This window comes from Hemicordylus capensis, chromosome 6 (assembly GCF_027244095.1).
Source record: "Hemicordylus capensis ecotype Gifberg chromosome 6, rHemCap1.1.pri, whole genome shotgun sequence".
In the NCBI taxonomy this organism is placed as follows: domain Eukaryota; kingdom Metazoa; phylum Chordata; class Lepidosauria; order Squamata; family Cordylidae; genus Hemicordylus; species Hemicordylus capensis.
In genome coordinates this window covers 25,121,990-25,144,357 of record NC_069662.1, presented here as the reverse complement: position 1 = coordinate 25,144,357, position 22,368 = coordinate 25,121,990, and the positions used below count along the sequence as shown (strand labels likewise).

At 43.5% G+C, this 22,368-nt stretch overlaps 1 protein-coding gene and 1 long non-coding RNA gene across 2 annotated transcripts; one reads left to right on the top strand and one right to left on the bottom strand.

Moving 5' to 3' along the window:
• Positions 1 to 2,206: 2,206 nt before the first annotated feature.
• Positions 2,207 to 21,627, bottom strand: LOC128330957 (vomeronasal type-2 receptor 26-like). The gene is made up of 6 exons (XM_053264323.1): positions 21,368 to 21,627; positions 18,393 to 18,684; positions 11,778 to 12,638; positions 9,562 to 9,789; positions 8,896 to 9,022; positions 2,207 to 3,105 (listed from the first exon to the last, which is right to left on the bottom strand). Exons 1-6 carry the CDS (start codon positions 21,625 to 21,627, stop codon positions 2,207 to 2,209), a joined length of 2,667 nt encoding a protein of 888 aa, XP_053120298.1.
• Positions 6,678 to 8,470, top strand: LOC128330498 (uncharacterized). The gene is made up of 2 exons (XR_008310123.1): positions 6,678 to 6,735; positions 7,789 to 8,470. It is a non-coding gene; the product is annotated as an uncharacterized LOC128330498 (long non-coding RNA).
• Positions 21,628 to 22,368: the final 741 nt, after the last annotated feature.

The window sequence follows — 22,368 nt, the reverse complement described above, 5'->3', positions numbered from 1 at the left end:
TAAATTAGCTGTGTGTACAAAAAGGTCTTCCTTTACCTGGAGTCTAAAAGAACAAAGTGATGAAGCCAGGTGAACCTCAAAGGGGAGGCTATTCCATAAACGGGGTGCAACCACCGAAAAGGCCCTCTCCCTGGTAGCCACCCGCCTCACCTTGTTTGGCAGGGGCACCTGGAGGAGGGCTTCTGAAGAAGATCTTCAGGTCCAGGTAGGGACATATGGGGCAAGGAGCTCTCTCAGGTAACCCGGTGCCAAGCTATTTAGGGCTTTAAAGGTTAAAACTAACACTTTTAATTGGGCCTGAAAATGGACTGGGAGCCAGTGCAGCTGACGAAGCACTGGCATAATATGATCAAAATGTCCAGTCCCAGTTAATAATCTTGCAGCCCTATTTTGTACCAGCTGCAGTTTCCAGAACATTTTCAAAGGCAGCCTAATGTACAATGCATTATAGTAATCTAATCGAGAAGTTACCAGAGCGTGAGGAACTGTGGCCAGCTATCTCTGTCCAGGTAAGATTGCAGCATATCAGTCAAAGCTGATAAAAGGTGCTCCAAGCCCCAGAGGCCACTTGAGCCTCTAGTGACAATGCTGGATCGATTAGCACCCCCAGACTGCAAACCTGGTGCTTCCCGGGGAGTGTAACCCCCATCTAGAACAGGCTGAACATCATTTACCTGGGCAGAGGAACCACTGACCAACAGTACTGCAGTCTTGTCAGGACTGAGTCTCTGCTAATTCACCCTCATCCAGTCCATGACTGCATCCAAGCACCAATTCAGGGCAGTCACTGCTATACCTGCATCTGATGAAAAAGAGAAATACAACTGAGTGTCATCTGCATATTGATGACACCTCAGACCAAATCTCCTAATGACCTCTCCCAACAGTTTCATGTAGATGTTAAACAGCACAGGGGAAAGAATGGAAACTTGTGGAACCCCATAGCATATCTGCCAAGGGGTTGAGCAAAAGTCCCCCAGTGCCACCTTTTGGGATCGGGCCTCAAGGTAGGAGTGGAACTACTTCCAAGCAGTGCCTCCCAGCTTATCCAAAAGCAGTGCCTCAGCTTTTCCAAAAGAATACCATGCTCAATGGTACTGAAAGCATTAGCAGACCTAATCAATCTTGTCTGGAGACATGGAGTTAAATTTCTAAATAAAGTAGTTTATTTAGGAAACCAATCAGGGAGATAGATAAGCCTACCTGCCTAGCTGCTTCCTACACAGAGAAAGAGGGGAAAGGGAACAATGGAAGTCTCTCCCTCCAGGTGAGAGAATGAAACCTGAGTCTAACAAAGGGGAATTGGAGCAGACAAAGCATGATCAGAGAGGGAATCCACTTACTGGCTGTCTCTACTCTGAATGCCCCTCATGATCAATGGAGTTGCTGGTGCTAAGAGTCATTGCCATCAGGAGTTGCATCTCCAACAAATGGTTTCTTTCTCATCCACATTTTTAAAATGATGTTTCCATTATGTTTACCCCAACAAAATTCTTCAGGGATTATTTCACTTTACTCTCATTATCTGAAAGCAGGTCCATTGTGTTTAATGGAGTTTACATCCTTGTTGATGTGCATGTACACTTGCAGGATCACTTATCAAGCTGCTGATAGAAAAGGCTGGTGTACTCCAGCCCAGCCCGGCATCCTCTTTCTCAAATTTCTCAGCCACATATTTACAGAAAGTTCCAAAGAAGTGCAGCAAGGATTCCCAAAAATAATTCCCACTCATCACCAATGGACTATTGTTCCAGGATAGACTACTCTTAAAGATGGAGGTTATATATTAGAGCAAAACTTTCTGATTATAGAATTATTGACAAAAGTGAGGAAATTAAGTCTCTATATTCACAGTCAGTTTGGGTGTCATGTAGAACCTTGATGTTCAAGGGCAACCTGCACCAGAATACACATGTGTTCAAGGGCAGTATGATCAACTAAAGTTTCCACAGTCTCTGGCAGTTTGGGTCTGATGTAGAACCTCCATGTTCAAGAGCATTCTACACCCAAATGCTGAGGTTTTTGTGGGAATCGTTTTTAGGATTTCCTCACTTCTCTTCTTTGGAACTTCCATCCATCTATGCAGAAGCAGTTGAGTTCCTTATGGGGCCATAAAGAAATTCAATGTTAAGGCAACAACGTAGGCTAACTGGGTTATTAAAGAAAACATCTTACATGGAAAAACAGAGATTAACTCTTCACACTATCACTTTCTTCTCATTAGATGATCCCTATTATTCAGTTCAGGCCTCAACATGATAATGTAACATTTGGAGAAAAAGATGCAGACCAGCAAACCAGCACTGGATGCTAGGATAGAAAAGACCTCCACAGCGACCATGTATTTCCCCTTGGAGCTCAAGTAGGTTGGGATAAAGGATAACCACACACTGCAAAAGACCAACATGCTGAAAGTGATTAATTTGGCTTCATTGAAACTGTCGGGTAACTTCCTGGCAAAGAAAGCCACAGTTAGGCTGACGGTGGCCAAGAAGCCCATGTAGCCCAAGACACAGTAAAACATGGTGGCTGAGCCCTCATTGCATCGCAGTACGATTTCTTCAGTGACTGAATGCATGTCAACATCTGGAAAAGGAGGAGAAGTTGCCAGCCACACAGTACAAATGCCTGCTTGAATAAAGCAGCAGGAAATAACCATAGAGATGGCCAGTCTTTTCCCCACCCATTTCCTCATGCTAGATCCTGGTCTGGTTGCCATGAATGCCACGATGACAGTGATGGTTTTTGCCAAGACACAAGAAACAGCCACTGAGAAGATGAAGCCAAAAGCAGGTTGTTGGAGGAGACACATCACTTTAGCTGGGTGGCCAATGAACAGCAATGCACACAGGAAGCAGAGCAGGAGGGAGACGAGGAGAGCGTAGGTGAGGCTCTGGTTGTTGGCTTTGACCATGGGTGTGTTGTGGTGCTTCATAAACATTCCTATCACCAGGAGTGTGATCAAAGAAAGCAAAAGGGCAGAAAAGGCTAAACTGATGCCCAAAGGTTCTTCATAAGACAAGAAGCTTATGGCCTTTGGAATACAGAAATCCTGTTTTTTGTTTGGATAGTTTCCATCCATGCATTTATTACAGTCATTCATATCTGAAAAAATACAATATATAATCCCATGGTATAATCTTACATGATAGAATGTATAATCCCAAGTAGGGATGTGCAAAATACTTTGGGTACCAAACATTTTGTACTCAAAAATGGCATTTTTCAGTGTTTTGTATACAAAACACAGAAATCCATTTCCAAGGATTTTTCAATCCGAATTGTAATGAGCCAATTTTGGATTGGAATTGTATTTTGGAAAACATTTCAGATCTCAGTTTTGCAAATGCTAGAAGTCTTTCTCCTCAGTTTCCATTTTGAGATTTGATGCCTGTTGGAATTTCCCACCCTTCAAGCCTTCACATTGGCCAGGGAAAGCAGGGGCTGATCTGGTGGCAATTGTCTCCTAATTTCTTTTATGGTATTTTAATGTTTAAATTCACCCTCATTGGCCAGGCAGAGGGCAAATAATAGCAAGGGGGGATTTTCAGAGGGGTTTTGCACCAGGATATTGATTGGGGGTGCAGGTGCCATTTCTTCCTTTCTGCTGCCTCATGTGTGGGAGAAGAGAGAGCTCTATTGCCTGATTGCTCACCCTTGATGCCCCTATTGTCCACCATTACCTCCAGTTGCAGTGCTCAGTATTGAGCATAAATTTGGGTTTGGAAGTAAAAAAAGGGGTGTTTTTTTACATTTTTTAAAAGTTCTCTCTGATTGTTTTATACTTCTTCCTGCTGCTGAGAGAATTATCACTGCTGCCTGCCTGTGCAAGCAGCCAGCTACACCACCCCCAGAGCGCTGGGCCAGCCAGCAGCCACCCACCACCCCAGATTTTTCAAAGTTTTTTTTTTTTTTTTTTAGGCTTTTGCCCCATCTGGAGAAGAGGAAGACTGAAGAAGAAAGACTGACCAGACCCACAGGAGTGGACTACAGAGAGACCCAGCATTTGAGAAGACTGAGTGAGAGTACCCATTTACAATCCCTTTGTGACATTGTATCTATCTGCTTGCTGCTTGTTATTAACATTGTGTCAAATCCATCTGTCACTGCTAGAGTTATCATTTTGATACATTGTTCCATTTGTGTCAGATTCTGTTAAATTCCCTGCGCCCTGGCCTGCAGCAGAGTTCTACTGCTACCTCAGCACAGCACAGTGTCTCTGTTGCTTGTGGATGGAAAATTATTTTTGGGGGAGGGGGCAGGGCACATAATATGCTGTTGTTGGCCCTAGTCTGCTGCATCTATGATGCCATGCTTGCTTTGGAAACCTGGTTCTTTGCAAAGCTCTGCTGTTGTTGTTGTTGATGTTGCTGCTGCAGCTGCTGATGTTAATGTTCTTTGGGGAAGATTCAGGGCAGAAAGGGGGTTTCAGGGGCAGAAGAGCCGGTCAGGTGGTAGTGCCCCAATGGGTGGTGAGATTACAAAGGATTTGGTCAAGGGGTAGATTTTTGAGGAAATTAGCGTGAATTGGGGGCAGATTCGGGGCAGGAAAGGGGTTTCAGGGGCAGAAGAGTGGGTCGAGTGGTAGTGCCCCAATGGGTGCCTGCCCACCACCCCAATTCCAAAGGAATTGTGCAGAAGGCTGTTTTTTGGTGATTTGTTGAAGTATACGCTTAAAGCTTTTCCCCAATAGGGAATAATAGGGGGTTCAGCAGCCCCATAACTGTACTTGGGGGGCACCGGAGTGGGCTAGAGCAAGTGGTGGTATAGTGCACATAGGGTGCCAACCACCCGCATGGGTTGCTAACCCATGGGATAAAGGGCTTAGCTGTTTCTGAAGTGTTATTCGTGTAGATTCTCTGGTAGCATATGAGATTTTCAACGACGAACCATGAATCCACTCTCATATGCTACCGGAGAATCTACACTAGGGATGTGTGAAACGTTTCGGATACAAAATGTTTTGTACCCCAAACAGTCTGTTTCGGGTTTTTTGTAGACAAGACAAAACACCAATTTTCCAGATCCAAAAGTTTTGTATACAAAACAAAATGTCCATGTTTCGGCTACAAAATGTTTTGTTGTTTCGGACCTCCATTTTGTGGTGATCTCTGAGTCAGTCTCCATTTTGTGATTGACATCTCTTTGAATTTCCCACCCTTCCAGCCTTCTGATTAGTGACCTAAATCATGGGCTGACCTGCTGACAATTCCCTCCTTATTCCCCATTGGCACTTTTGCTTCTTCCCACTCTTTACTGACCCCACATTGGCCAGGGGAAGGGTTGCTAACCTATGGGGTGCTGGGTTCTGCTGTTTCTGTGGTGTTCTGAGTGTAGATTCTCTGGTAGCATATGAGAGTGGATTCTTGTTTTTCACTGAAAATCTCATATGCTACCAGAGAATCTACAATGAACACCTCAGAAACAACAAAACCCGGTACCCCACAGGCTTGTGGGTGTGGGTGTGGTTGGCACCCTATGTGCACTACACAACCCCTTGCTCTGGGCAACCCCAGTGCCCCCCAAGTGGAATTATGGGGCTGCTGAAACCTCCCTTATTCCCCATGGGAGAAATCTTAAAGACACGTAAACTTCAACAAATCACAAGAGATCAGCCCTTTGCCCAATTCCTTTGAAATAATTCTGGAAGTTTCCTTGCCCCCATTGGGCACTACCACCCACCACACTCTGCTCTGGGTCATCCCTTTCCCCTTGATTTGAAGCGATACATTTGCTGGAATCCCCATTATTCCCTATGGGAAAATTCTTAAAGATGTGTAAACTTTTTTAAAAAATCACCAAAAAAATCAGTCCTTTGCCTAATTCCTTTCAAATTTGGGTGGTAGCTTCCACCCATTGGACACTACCAGCACCACCCACTCTTTTTGCCCTGGGACCCTTTTAAAAAATCCAAATTGATTCGGATTTGGAAAATTTGGCTACAAAACAAAACAGGGCTGATTCAGATTCAGAAACTATGGGTACAAAACAAAACAGGGATGTTTTGATTTGGATACAAATCAAAACAAGAAAATTCCAAAATGCACACCCCTAATCTACACGGAACACCTCATTGTACTGTATCATGGGTGGCAAAGGAAAGAAAGCTGACCATGATGGTGGCAGTAAGTAGAGGACGTAAAGGCCAATAGCAGTGGTGGTGGTGGTTGAGTAGGGTGAGCAGGGAGTTGCAGTGGCAGTACTGGAAGTGGTGGTAGTGGCCCACTAAAAATGTAGACACAGGCCACCACCAATGTTGCCATGCCACTGTATTGTATTAAGAACACTGTGTGACATCCTGATTAATTACTCTGTAGAAGCCCTATTGAAATTAAATCATCCTTCAGAGCAACTCCAGGATATTATGAATGAAAAACTCAGTTCAGATGCCAGCCACAACACTGAGAGACATTTCCTGATCAGCAGGTTCCTCTAGATCAGTGTTTCTCAACAGCCGGTCCGCGGACCGGCAGCGGTCCGCGGAGGCTTGAGTGCCGGTCCGCGACTAGGAAGGCAGGGCTCCAAACTGAATACGCTTGTTTTTCTATCCGCTTTTCTCTCCGCTGTAAAAGTTTTTCTCTCCCCGGAAATTCCGAGGCTCCTGGAACGTCAGTGGCCAATAGGGGTGGAGCAGGGGCGGGGCTTGTGCCGAGGCGGGAAGATAGCCCAATCAGTGAGTGAGTGAGTGGAGAAATTGGGTGGTTGCTGGAAGGTGGTTTTTTGAGATCTTTGAAGGTGAGCTGCTTAAACTTACTGGGCTAAAAATAAGTGAGGTGCTGAGGCTGTGAGTGTTTGCTTTGACCAACTGCAGGGGGGGGTATATTTAGGAGGGCGGGAGGGTTTACTTACCCCTCCCTGCCGCTTTCTCGCTTGTCGCCCACATGGCCAGATCAAGGCCCAGAATCGGCAGTCTGGGCCCAAATCGGCCCAGACTGCCGCCGCCACCGACCGCCCACCCAGCTGCCCCCACAGAAGCTAAAGAAGCCGCCGCCGCTGCCCCCACACGACCGAAGACGGCGAAATAGGCCCAAACTACTGCCTGCCCCAAACAACTGCCGCGGCTGCAGCCGCCGAGCACCCGCCCAGCCGCCCCCACAAAGGCCCAATTTCAGGCCAAAGAAGCTGCCGCCGCCGCCCCCACATGGCCGAAGACGGGCCAAATCGGCCCAAAACTACTTGAAGAAGCTGCCACTGAGATTGCGGTTTTTTTCCCTCTGTGCTGCCAGGGGGATGCTTGGCGCCTGACTGTGCCTGTGCCGCCGCCGTCGACTGCTTCTCCTGCTCTTCAACTATCGGGGACTCACGCGAGGGAGTGGAGAGCAGAGCATTGAGGATAAATAAGCCAGCAGTGCTGTGCATGGCCACAGAGTTGGGATGCTGCACAGAAACACTGACCTGCAGACGGAGGCAGTCCCCGGATCCCATCCCATCCCCCCCCCCCGGGAAAATGGCCCTGTTCCAAGTTTCTTCGCTCCGCACTCGACAAAAGTTGCTCCCAAAGTGCCACTCCTTAATCTGGCTTTCCCTGGCGCAGACTCCTCACCCTGACTCCGCTCTTTGCGGGCTTTCCTCCCTCGGCCCTGCCCAATCCCTGCCTCTTGTTGCTCCCTCGCCTCTCTGCCCTCAAACCCCACTCCGACCTGCTAGCCTCTCCCTTTCGCCCGCCCTCGCTCGCTCTTACTCCTCCTAGCCGCTTCTTCTGTTCCAGCCCTTTCTCTGCTTTGGCGACGCCTCGCTTCCCTCTTCTTCCGCTACAACTCTGAGTCTCCTGCAACTTTTCTTTTGCAGTCCCACGTTACGTGGGCTTAAATAAGCCAGCAGTGCTGTGCATGGCCACAGAGTTGGGATGCTGCACAGAAGCACTGGCCTGCAAACAGAGGCAGTCCCCGGATCCCATCCCATCCGCCCCCCGCGAAAATGGCCCCGTTCCATCTCCGAGCCGCGCGGTCTGAGGGCTGCGCCGACCTGCTGCGCCTCATAAAGGAGCTTGCTAGATATGAAGAAATGGAGGATCAAGTAGTACTGACTGGGAAAGATCTGCTTGCTTGAGGATGGCTTTGGAGAACACCCTTTCTACCACTGTCTTGTTGCAGAAGTACCAAAAGTTTGTCATCTCTTTGCCATTCACAAATACAGCCCCAATATTGCTTTTGGGAGAAAGTAATGCAAGCATTCAAATAGTGCTTGAATGTGTTCTATTTTAATGATTCTTTTTTTATATGCATGTACTAAGAGTCTCCTTGGAATTTGGGAAAGCATACTTTCCAGTAAGCAGACATGGCTCTTATTTATGGCTACATGGAAAGGAAGAATATTGTTGGTTTTCATACCAAGGTTTTATTTTGAATATCTCATTATCAGACTTCTTCCTCTGCTCCTAAAATATTTGAATATAATGTTCACATTAACATTGTGTGCATTTTGATATGTAAATAGTATGTAAATAAAATACAGTTTATTGTTTAACAAATTTTATTTTATGACATTATTTAATTTCTTAATTAATTTCTTGTGTAAATAGTATGTAAATAAAATAGTTTATTGTTTAACAAATTTTATTTTATGACATTATTTTAATTGCAAGTTAATTGCAAGTAGATGCAAGTTTTGGACCGGTATAAAGTCTTAGATATATAAAATAAAATTAAACTTGAAACCCCTCTACTAACTGCTGGTCCGGGAAACTGCACACAAAGAATGTAGCGGTCCTTGACACTCTGCACAAATGATTTAGCGGTCCTTGAGTCCAAAAAGGTTGAGAAACACTGCTCTAGATCTCATGTTTACTAAATTTCCTATCATATTTCACTGAAGAAAAACATACATGCTTCAATACACAGGTTCCTCTAGACTTCAGACAGTCTATTAAAGAGCACAAAACTGTAAGTTTCTTACCCTTTTCACTCGAAATCTTCCCTTCTGGACACGGGATGCAATCATAGCAGCAAAACGGCTCCCCCTCCTTCACTTGCTTCCTAGAACCGGGATAGCAACTTTCACTGCATACAGAAAGGGGCTGTACCTAAGCCATACATAAATAAAATGATCACCCAGGGCATTGGTGGGCGTGGGAAATGACCTAGGACTCCATAAGACTCTGGGTCTCTTTCATATCTTTATGGAAGCAGTGCAGGAACAGCTGTTCAGTGGCTTCATTCTTTACAGCCATGCAAGTATTGCACTTCCACAATGAACCAAATTGTGCTATTGAAAGAAGATTGCAAAATTAGCTGCACTAAATCATGGGGATTTTCAGAACTGTGCTCGTGGGCCAATGTTCCCTGCAAAACATATGAGGCATGCCACACAACGTTGTGCTCCTTGTTGCTAGATCAATACTGTTCTGGAATGAAAATGCCAGATATAGCACAATTAGCCAGTGCAACATCCTTGAACCAGCATGATGCCCTTGTACAAGCACAGCATTAGTCAGGATGTTGGCCAACATTTTATAGGCCTATATACTGCACTCTATACTGAAGTAGCTCCTCACATCAGAATGATACTCGGTGCTCCCCTCAAAGTGGAAGATCCCCTCAACTGCTGGCAATTGGATCCCACCTGTTCAAACCAGCTGTGCCATGTTATGGCATCCTCATTGATGGTGAGTGCTTGGCCTGAAGGAGCCTGATGATCCACCCATCCAATCTTCACCTTGTGAATGGATTGGTTTGTGGAAATGATCCAGTTGATAAGATCAAATCCGGCAGCAAACACCCCATTCTGGTCAAAGGATATCTTGTCCCCTGCAGTGTTGTTAAATGAGACAGCTCTCAGAAATGGATGGAGCTAGATGCAAATCAAAAGAAGTAAAGGCTTAAAGGAGAAAATATTTAAAAATCATTTAATTCCCGTGTTGGGAGCAACCTTTGAGTCTTCTAATTTCCTGCTCACTCAAGACATGTGTTAGAGCATCCGTGGTACATAGTATTCCGGCCTCTATCTGAGAACTAGAGATGGAGAGCCCACTCAGTTGCAAAATAGATGATTCAACCGGCAACATGGGTATATTTCCAATTAGGTGAACATCTTCAAATAACAAAGCTGCCAAAGAAAGGGGGTCTGCTGAGGGACCCATAATGATTGTCTGCCACTGCCATAGCTTCTGTGCCCAACACCAGTTGGCCCACCTGCCAGCCAGCCCTCGTGCCTCTCTCCCACCCCCAAATTCCAGAACCAGTAAAGAGCTGGAGCACATGGGGCCATGGGACCTGTATGCCCACCAGGCAGTGATGCCATTAGTCGTCATCAAAGGGAGGGAGGGTTGGGTGTCAAATTGCTCCCATGGGCCCATGTGCATCATCCTTTTACAGACACAGGGGGAAGGGGATGGAGAAAGGCATGAGGGCTGGCTGGCAGGTAGGCTGGCGGTGGTGGGGCACTTAGGCTGGGGAGCAGCAAGGAATAGGGCTTGGAGAATGGGGGCGGGAATCAGGAAGATGTATCCTTGGCTTCATGCATGTCAGGTCACAGGGGAAATGGACAATAGTACTGGTAGCAGGGCAAAGAGGCAAGCAGCTGGTGGCAGCAGTGGCAGGAGCCATCAAGAACATAAAATTGTAAGGAAAGCATATTCAGTTATCGAATTTGGGCCCCCTAGACTTCTTAGACCCCTGTTGGAGTGATAAGTAAAGCTGAATGATAGGTAAAGCTGTACCTTCTGAGTTTCTGGCAGGATATTGAGGACATACGGCATTTAGAGGAAGAACTGTGCCTTGTGCAAGTGGAGAAAACGGAGAAATGGGACTGATGGAGAAAACAAGTCTCCATAAAAGGAAAGGAGAGAAGGGAATCCTTGTGAAACTATGCAACTGCCAGAATGCTTACAGACTCTTTTTATCAGTAAGCCAAATCCAAAACCAGGAAGTAATTCTACAGAATGTGCCTAGAATTGCCCATGCCAACTACGTAAGCCAAAATAACTTTGGCTTCAAATACTTCAGCAGTAAGAATCGATGACATTGCACCCTTAGATGATTGTCCCAATATTATGATGACTTCAAAAGGCTAATGAATTGAAATGTTTTGATGAAATATTTTTTGCAAGTAAAGAAAAGGCACTAGTCTAGTGTGAACCTGAATTACTGGATAAAATTTTAAGGCAGAAAATGTAAAGAACTAGTACGATATTTGGCTCAGAAAAAGGTCACCAACAGCTTTTGTAGAACCCTGTCTCTGTAGAACATCTAATTCTTTGCACCAGCATAACTGGATGTGCCTCCTGTGGTGCACCTTTTGCTGTGAAATCTCTTGGTCAATCCGTCTACATTTCCAGGATTGATGCAAAGCCATCTGCTATCCTTGTTGTGCACATACACAGCTTGTATAGAGATTGAGCAACTTTGAGCATCTGCTCAGCTATGTATGGGTGCATCTTTGCTAATTGCATTAATCTGGATGTCAGCTACACTTTGGAGCCAGGAAGCAAGGAGCAGAACAGCTCTGGACAAGGATTTGCTCATTGCATTAATCTGGATGTCAGCCACACTTTGGAGCCAGGACACAAGGAGCAGAACAGTTCTGGACAAGGATTTATGGGCTTCTGGTACACTGATCCCCAACAATGTGGCCAGGTGGCGGGAAAGGTGGGGGAATGTGATCTCACATTGGTCATGAACCAATAATTAAGTCCAAACTGAAGAGTGACAGTTGAGAAAGCCCTAGCCAGAATTGGCAGATAGAATTAGGTGTGCATGCATGTGCATTTAATTTCTAATATAGATTTCGCATGGATGTAGATCTGAATCATGACAATGTGATGAGGTTTAGCCCATTACCTGCCACGATGGTTGAGTCTGGTTCTGGAGCTTCAGTTCCTCTCTGTTCACCAATGTTCTGCGTCTGAGCATAGATGAAGTCATTGTATGCAGTGCATGGGCTAAGGCATAGGCAGCATTGTAGATACTGTAGCTATGGCCAGTCATGCCTATTTCAAAAAGAGGCCCAGGAAGGATTTGCAGCTTCTCCTTACCTGTGCAAATATCCCCATCCACATTCTCCTGGGCTGGATTTGGGAATACACAATTGAATGCCTGTTCCCAAAAGTCCTTGAGAAAACCATCTTCTTGTGGGCTGGATGGGTTTCTGCTCTCAACAAACTGGCGAAATCCTGGTAGATCTCTGGAGTGAATTGAGAAGGACAGAGCACCATTGAATGTTCCTATATCCCAATCCCTTTGATAAATATATGATATGAGGTCTATCTGGGCTGTCATGATCCACACTTTGGGTTTATCTGTAACATGTTCTTGTTTTGATAGACGTGGGAGCCAATTCAAAAATATCATGGAAAAAGAGTCTCCATAGACAACCAAAACATTTGCTTTGCTGTCCATAATTAGATCATGTACTTTTGCTCCATATTCCATTAGGCCCCCATATTCTGTGATAAATGTAAGTCTGGGTATCCTTTCTATGAAGGCAACACACACACCATTCTGGTTACACACTGGAAGCACATTTAGCACAAATCTTTCTCCATTTTCATCATCTATAGTCAGAACTCCAACCCACATCCATTTGAAGTGCAGGAGCAAAGAGATAATCCCATCATACTGAAGGCGTTCATCAGGGACTATCTGGTAGATAGAAAGGCCTGGAGCTCCATTATTCATCCCTTGAGCAGGGCCATAGGTGAGCTAAAAAAAAGATATGAAGAACAAATACTAAAAACTAGGGATCTGCATGAATCACTATTTGATTCAAGGTCAACTTGAATCAGCCAGACTCTATTTGAACTCAAATCTTCAAACTTGAATCTGATCAGAGTTGGATTCTATTCAGATTTTGATTGGTTTGACCTACTTCTAAAAGCCCCAGGGGCACCAAATTTGGGTGATGTGTAGGTCGCCATGGGTGCCACCTATCACCCAAATTTCAATACAGTGATACACTTGGTTGGTAGTTAATGAATTTGTGAGGGGGTTTTTAAACTGATTTTGTTTATTTCTGCCATAGGAAAAAATGGGGATTTGAAGTTGCCCTAACCCTAATATGGATCCCAAGCTTTAATTTAAAAAAGCTAATCTTTAGCCCTTATTGAAATGGAGTGATGGAGCAAATTATGTGATAACTAGTTTTCAAGTGTTGGAATTCTTTGGTGTATAATAACTTTTCCCAATAATGAATCCTTAGGAGGATTCACTGCACACCATTTATTTTGTTCATTTTGACTGTCATTGGTCATTGCCAACTGCCAACTGCCATGTGCCATGTGCCAACTATAGCCCTCCACAGGGCAGTGGGGTACTTAATTATTATTTTTTTTTTAGGAATATTGAAGTGTTTAGATTCTTTGGTGTCTAATAACCTCATAATGAATCCCTATGAGGATTCATTATAAGCCTTCATTTCTTCTATTCATTTTGACTGTCATTGGACAGTGCCAACTGCCACACACACACACACACACACACACACACCCTGGGTTACTCAGTTAATTTTATAGGGAATTTTTGAAATGTTTAGATTCTTTGGTGTCTTCATTACACACTTTCATTTCTTCTGTTCATTTCAACCCCACTGCTTTGTGGTTGGGGGTGGGGAATTAGTGGCATCCCATGTGCCAACTACCCCCCAAACTATAAGCCACTGGGGTACTCAGTTTATATTTTATGAATTTTTGAGGTGTTTAGAGTCTTTGATGTGTAATGGATCCTCATAGGGATTCATTAGGAGGAAAGGTTATTAGACACCAAGGAATCGAAACACTTAAAAAAATTCCTAGAACATAAACTGAGTAGTACCCCACTGCCTTGTGGGTGGGGGGTGTAGTTGGCACATGGCAGTTGACAGCTGGCACAGTCGAAAAGATAATCAAAATGAACAAAAGAAATGAAGGTGTGTTATGAATCCTCATAGGGATTCATTGAGGGAAAGTTATTAAACACCAAAGAATCCAAACACTTGAAAAATAGTGACCGCACATTTTGCTCCATAACTCCACTTCTCAAAGGGCTAGAACTTAGCTTGGGGGTGGGGAATGAAAGCTGGGAAACTGGGGGAATTAATAGGAGGAACCTGAATCTCAAATTAATTTGAATGGAATCTGGCGGGATTCAATTCGAGCTTGAATTTGGCCAGGAGTGTCTGGGCAGATTCATTTTGAGCTCAAATCACCTGAATCAACCTGATTTGGGTCAAATCGATTTGAATCCATATTGATTCACACATCCCTACTAAAACATGTAAAGAATGCTGACAAATATTCAAAACACCACATATATTATGCCAGGAAACATCTTCCAATAACCCTGGATCCTATTTTTCAAATTCCATGGTTAGTGGGTTGAGAATGAGTGAAAAGCAGCTTCCTTGAGGCCCCCTAAGCCTAATGTCTTATGCTCACTGAGAGAACTGTACTGAGAAATAAGGCTTTGTTTATCCTTTTGAGCAGTACTTGTTACTAAGGAAGTACTGAATTAGCTGAATTAGTCAAATTCCCTTTCTCCGTTTAGGGCCAAATTACTCCTAGCTCCTATATGAGTGAAACAAATATCTGCTGTTGTAAAAGGTACACTGTCCTGCCTTGAGGTACAAGGTACACAATCTTCCTGCCTTGAGGGCTACACGTGTTTTTGGCCCCACCATCTGAACTGTTCTTTCTGGTCCTTTTCTAGGCTCCTGGACTCCAGCCACAATAATTTTTTCATTTCTAAATAAACTCTCTTTCAGGAGGCTGTTACCATAAGAACCTGTTTGGGGGCTCCTTAGAGCACCCCTCTACCTAATTTGGGGCCACAGGTGTGTAGTTCCCACATTTGCAGTCCAGATCCCATAGGACCATGAGATCTCCATTTTGGTTTGCATGAGCTTACTTGTAGGGCATATCACTTATTATTCATTCATTCACTCATTCATTCAATTACTATACCGCCCTTCCAAAAATGGCTCAGGGTGGTTTACACAGAGAAATAATAAATAAATAAGGTTGATCCCTGTCCCCAAAGGGCTCACAATCTAAAAAGGAACATAAGATAGACCCCAGCAACAGTCACTAGAGGTACTGTGCTGGGGGTGGATAGGGCCAGTTCCTCTCCCCCTGCTAAATAAAGAGAATCACCACATTAAAAGGTGCCTCTTTGCCAAGTTAGCAGGGATTAACTGGCATGCAGTCTGGAATGACAGCTCTCAGGTTTAGTTTAATTTCTGGACTGCCGGTGTATCTACACTGCGCTCTCCTCCTTCATTGCTTTTAGATAAGGAATGCCAGAGTAGGCATGATTGAATCAGCACTATTCTTTTCAAGAATCAGCCAAGTAGATACAGTAGATACTTTATTATGGTATTTGACCCAACACAAAAGAAAAGCTAATACAAATAACAGTTAAAAAAATACAAATAGTACAAAATATAATGTCAGGATCTTCATAATACTGATAATTCAAACAATCAGCCAAGTATTCTCCCTATGTTGGCACAGCAGATTAGGTCACAATATCACCTCCTCAGGAAGGTGCGATAAGGTTGCAGATCATCTCCTCTGCTAACGAGAATGCTTATGGTTGGCTCGTGGGAAGCTAGCTTGTTTCAATTTTAGTCACTCCCAGATATTCTAAAAGACATGAGAGATAAACTTTGATTTGTCCATTTTGTTTCTCCCTACATGGGTCTTTTAAACATTTCTTGGCTTTGAGCAAGAAGAGGTCCACTCCTCAGAACTGAATAGGATAATGCCTCATCCTGTCCTTTGTCCTATTGTCCACATTTTGGGGTGTTTTTTTTTAACATTTTATATCCTGCTCTTCCTCCAAGGAGCCCAGAGAGGTGTACTACATACTTAAATTTCTCCTCACAACAACCCTGTGAAGTAGGTTAGGCTGAGAAAGAAGTGACTGGCCCAGAGTCATCCAGCAAGTATCGTGGCCGAATTCAGATTTGAACGCGGGTCTCCCCGGTCCTAGTCTGGCACTCTAACCACTACACCACGCTGGCTCATTAGGACGATCACACCACATTTTAAAGGTTTGGTTGGCATAATGCCTTCGGGCAAGAATTTTCCTATAAGAGATCAAGGTACCATCAATCCTTATGTCTCCTGGGTCACTCTACCCTAGATTCATCAGGTGTTTCTTCTTCGGATCCACCAGCATCTTGGCACAGATGTCACTGGCATAAACGTCTTTACTATGTCTTTACTACGTCTTGGCACAGGCACCTCCATTTTGCCCTACTTTGACCATCACTCCTGCTTTCCTTTTCACCTCCAGACTTGTCTTTTTCCAATCTGCACAGCACTCGTGGCTGTGAGTTTCCCACCTTTCTGCCTTCCTGTCTACCTCAGAGGAGAGAAGCCCCTCAGTAACGACTGAGCTGCAAGGGTTCACAGTGTTCCTCCAGGAAGGATTGAGGTAGTATATAACCCCTGCTCTCAAACTTCTTACTCCCTTTCCTCCTTCTCTTCCTATAATCCCAAACCATCCATTTCTCTCTTGTCAGCCTTCACTGAACTTAATCCAGGAACTCAAGCCCAATTGCTCCTTGTGAGTTGTAACATAGTAATATCTCTTATAACATAGTCAGTCTCTTAGCTTTGCTAGTTAAATATTGTTGCTCCTTAACCATTAATTTTCTCTTCCTGTACCCCTAAAAACCACCCAACAAACCTCAGTTTGTTTTTGAGATTTGTGACCAAAGCTCTGCACAAATGTATTCTGAAGATGGAACTGCTCGATTTGAAACTAGCTAATTCCCCCACACAAGCCTAAAACCTAGCTTGGGGTCCCCGGGACCACTCATTTTTAGGTAATTTTCAATCATTTGCTCTCTGTTTTAATGGGCTTCTACTTCAAGCTTCGTTTTCAGCTTCACTCCCTTAGCAACCAAAATGGCCACTAATCAACCTTTGTAAACCACCATCCAATTGAAAGTCTCTGAGGCTCTACATACAATCCATTTGTAAATCCGAGAGGGGTTTACGGGGATAGCGGGCCTGACCTGCTCTCCCCACAGATGATCCCAAGCCCACCCAGATGAGCAGCAGCTTTGCTCAGGCACTATGGGGGTTGGTTGAAGGGGAGCGCTGACATGGGGCACCCCACCCCAAGAACCCCAGGAATGAACCATGTGAGGGCACTGTGATATCCTGGGGTCCCCCCTCCACTCTTCTTCCCTCCCCAAGTGTGCCTGCTGCAGCTATGAGCAGCCATGGCTGACACACAATTGCCAAAATGATGTTAATGGAGCTCTCACTCCATTAACCTCATTTAAGATTTCACTTGGGTGGCCTTGCCATCATGGAACCACCAGGCTCATACGCAAGCCCGCTGGTTCTCACGAGTGAGCAATAAAGGGCTGGGCTCTCTTTGCCCAGTTTTGCTCACTTGTGAGAATAGCTTCTGTTTACAGTTCCCAAACCCTCATAGAAACAGTGTAACTGTTATGCCCCTAGTCAGGCTTCCTTCAATCTCTACGTACAAAAAGGTATCAATGCTAATATCTTTTAAAAGCCGATTAGGTGAGTTCTTCGGTGCTTTTTTTTAAAAAAAACATGATCCTAAAGTAGCTAGAGACACAATAATGCTGAAGCAATTCCTCATCCAGCTGGTAGGTTATGAAACTGTTCCCCAGTATGAGCAATTAGTTAACCTGAAGCAAATTAAGATCATGCTGAAAAGACTGAATGGATGATTATGTAATTATTAGTGCAAAGTCAGATGAGTAAAATTGTACATGATCTGATTTTTTCTGTAACCTCTTTTGGAAAAAAATCAGAGCTGTGAGAGGGTTTGGTTTTTGGGGGCAGGGGGGTTGGTTTTTGCAATCATGACTGGAAGGAGGAAACCAGACTTCGGCCCTCTCTTTCTGACCATCAGTGCATAAGCTTAGTCATTTAAAACATTTTAAAAGCCTTTTAGTCAATTTTCCACTCACAAGCATTATGTGTTGTGTTACATTCCTGCCGGATTCAGAGTGAGTACAGCAGTTACTTTTGCAAAAACAAAAAAAAGTTCATGTTTTGCTGACTCTGACCCGACCCCAACCACCGCTCTGATTCCAACTCTGACTTGAAATGACATTTGGTGGGTTGGAAAAGATCAAATTGGACCTGACTCAGACTTTTATTTCTGTGTAAAGGCCTAGTAATTATGCCTCTGATACTGCAGAGATTCTCTCTATTATCTTTTCCATCATTACTCATGCAGATGTAATGGTAACCTTTCCTCCCATTCACAAATGTATTACAGAAGACTATGCTTTTCCTAGAAATGTCATAAACTATTCACACACTCACGCACACACACACACACACACACGCACACATGCACAACTGATTATTTCAAATGCACCCGTTTCTGTCTTCAAACCACAAAAGGAAATCTGAAAGGACACAAAAAGTGTGAATCATGTTTTGCATCCCCACATTCTATGCAACACAGATACACAAGTCCTACCTGTGGAATCTTATAGATATCCAAGAGGTTTGCCACATGAAGGGAGATGTCAGAATCCAGTCCTCCAATGACTGCTATTAGATTATTCAGGAGGTCACATTTGTAATTGGGAACAAATCTCTTCATTGTGGATATAAGTACCATTGTGGCATGATAAGTCCGCATTGCATTAAAATAGCTATCATAGATGTGGAAGCCCAAAGTGATATTGGGTAGGAGCTGAAGGTTTTCATTGATCTCCTTTACTGCGAAAGCCAAAGCCAGGATGTGCTGGTAATTTTTAGTTACGATGCTAGAATGAGAGTTGCATTCTTTTATAGAAGAATTTTCAACAAATATTGGCAGACATCATGAGGAAATTACTCAAAGTAGTCTCATTGAAGTTAATTTCAATGGGACTGCTTTGAGTAATTTTCCATATCATGTCAGCTATTGACACATTATCATCACTGAGTCTTAAATCCTTTTTATTGCTTTTTATAGTATCTATATACCTCCTTTTTGGAGGTAAAATTTACCATAAGGTAATTTGGAAAAATACAACTAAGCAATATCATTGATATTTTTCCCATAATCTCCCAGTAATTTAGTTAATGCAAGTTGTACTAGAAATAGAGTCATGCAAGGAAATGTAATCAAATAGAACAAATAGGAATCAATACAATTTAATATCAAGGATCAGGAATATGTAAAGATCGTGCTGGCAGTTCTTATAAGTGGAAGCATCCCTTCATCGTAACTCTTAGTTTAATCTATGTAAGATTAGTTTGTGAGAAAAGCAGCTATAACACAGACTTGTCTTGCAATAGACCCATATGCATTAGAACTATCTTTACATGAAAATACATTATAGAAAATTGAAATTTAGTCATTTCTTTTGTATTCAGGGGTAGAGATGTTCACGGAACCAGGCGGGGGTGGCTCAGTGCCGGCAGGGGAAAAGAGATGGAGGGGTAAGCACACCCTTCCCCACCCTTAAAGACCTACCCACCCACCCCCATTGCCCAACTGTCAAACCAGGCAGTGTTTGAACCTGTTCAGTAGCCCGTAAAAGGGTCTCTGAACAGGTTTGTGCACATCTCTATTCAGGGACCTCTCATAATGTGAGGCCCTAAGTTGTAGCTTACTTAGCTTGTGGCTAAAGCCAACACTGCCTGCCACCCTTCCAGTATCAGAAGCAGGCGATGAGAAAACTGCCTAAAGTAGGAGAAAGGTGTACTGCTCCTCAACACACTCAGTTTGGTGTAAAAGGTAGACCATTAATTTAAGGGTGAAAGGGGCACATACCAGGACAGTTGCCCCATCACATCTAGTTCGGTAATCAGTTACAGGGGTAAGAAAGCCATCTGTTTTGGATTTTGGAGAGCCACTGACAATCAGAACAGACCACGGCTGCAGCACTTCAGCCTTTCTGCATATGTTGGCCTACATCTCCCATCATGCCTGACTATTGATCACTGTGGCTGGGGATTAGTGTTCCCTGTAACAGGGATTCCCAGATGTTGTTGACTACAGTTCCCACGATCCTCAGCCAAAAGCCATTGCACTTTGGGATTCTGGGAGCTGTAAATCCCTGTCACAGGGAACACTGCTGGGGATTACAAGAATTGTCATCCAAAAACAGCTGGAGAGCCAAAGTTGTGCAGACCAGAAGTAGACCATGCAAGCAAAAACAGACCAGGTCCCAGCTCAAGAGAAACAATTTTTAGGTATCTGATAGAAATCAACCTGTTTTGAAATAAAACGGGGATTTATCTGCAAATCTCCACCTTTCAAGGTAGGAGACTAATTTTTTCTTCTTCATTTTTATAGCACTAAATAAAGTCCTCAAGAAGTGACAAGGAAAACAGACAAAATCTTCTCAACAATTGCAAAGAACATGCATCTGAAAAGTTCAGTTTTTGATTCTGTATTACCCACAGTGTGTGGATAACCCAAAAGGCTTCTGGAATAACATTCTCTCAACTCCAAAATTGAATCCAAAATTGAACTTCTCAGGTACAATCACAAACATCTTGTTTGGCCAAAACCAAACACTGCCCTTCCAAAGTAAAAACCCCATGCCAACTGTCATGCATGGTGGTGGAGGCATCCTAGTTAGGGGCTGCTCTGCTGCATTAGGACCTGGACTGCTTGCCATCATTAATGGAACCAAGAATTCAGCTTCCTATCAGAACATTCTAGAGGACAATGTCAAACCATCAGTTTGTGAGCTGCATCTGAGCCAGAAGTGGGCCATGCAGCATGACAACAATCCTAAAAATTCAAGGAAGTCTGTTCATGCAAGGAAGCCCTCAAATGTCACAGAGCTTAAATAGTTTTGTATGGAAGATTGGGTCAAGATTCTTCCAAGCTGATGTGAGAGATTGATGACCAGTTACAGGAAATGTTTACTTGCAATTTGCTGCTATTTATTGCTGCTCAAGGAGGTGACATCAGTTACTGAATGCAGGGCTCACATACTTTTTCACAAAAGGATGTTTGTTGCTCATTATTTCTTTTGTGTGAACATTCAGCATCTATTCTTTTTGAATGAGTTACTTATTCAGTGGGGTTGGTTGCCTTTTGTGTGTGTCAGGATTTCAGTTTAGGATCTAAGCATGTTTTAAATAAGAAATGTGCTAACATACAGACCATCCAAGGAGGTTCAAAAACACTTTTTAAAGCAATGTATATTTCCAGTGTGGGAAAGAAAGTTTATTTAATAAAAATGTGGTTCTGAATAGTGGGTCCCCAGTGTTAGTTGGTCTCAGCCACAATGGACACTGCCTGGGAATGATGAAAGTTGTAATCCAATGACATCTCGGGCCCAAGTTTTAGAATGCTTATAATAGAACAGTTGAAGAATGCATTAATATTTTCTCCAACCCTGGCCAAATACCTGTAAGCAACTATTCTGAGGCTCCAGCACCTGGGAATCTTCAACCAGATATCAATAAAATAGGGAATATAAACAAAACAAAATAACTCCTTACGTAAGATCTTCCAATAATGTCTGTATTGGTTTTTCCATGAAGTTGACTGGAATGAAGGTGATGCCTGTGCGAGAAGCAATCCCACCAAGGATGAAGTCCCCAGACTTGTGATATTTGTGCAGTGGAGGGTGTGGATCACTCACCCAACATTTAGTTACTCCAGTGTTGCATTCCGTGTGAAGAAGTATAACCATCAAGGCCACAAATGTCACCATTGTGAACATAAGCAGCAATATTCCTTCAACACATAGATCCCACATGTTCACCTACAATTCATACATGATAATCACACTCTGCAAAATTAAAACAAAATGATTTTAATGTCCCTTCTATGCAGTGATGAGCATGAAGCCTAGAGCATAAAATGTAGGATAACATGCTAACCAGTGGGGGAAGGTAATGGTATAGGGACATGGTAACAAACACAGTTTGGTAATGCTAGACTGAGTAGTCATACTTTTTATTAACCTATTTGTATATGGATTTCATGTTCAGTGTTGACATTGAGTCATCTGCAAGTCTTCTATGGTAGCCGAGAATCCTGAAGTTCATGAGCACAGAGCGTGCATCCTTACTAATAATTAAGTTACTAATATGACCGCAGCCAATCAGAAAACAGAGGCAGGACACATTATTCTCATGGTAATATAATAGAATTTTAGCATTGCTTATGAGGTGTTTAATGCAAAGTCAGTTGGATGTCATGGATGGCATTCTTATAGGATACCTATGACTCCCAATGTGGTAATGGAAAAGAGTCTCCCCCACCACCACCACACTGTTCTGCCACTAAACTTACGTAGAGGCCAGGATGCTAGTGTAGTCTGAAACTCTTGAAAAGAAGGTTATATAACCATTGTAAATTCTGCATATTTATTCTCCATGAAAAAACAGCAGATATTTGGGCAAGGTGGACCAGTACACACTTTCAGTTCATCTCAGCATATGGAGATGCCATTGTTAAAGAACAAAAGAAGAAAATATACCTAGAGAAAACAGAA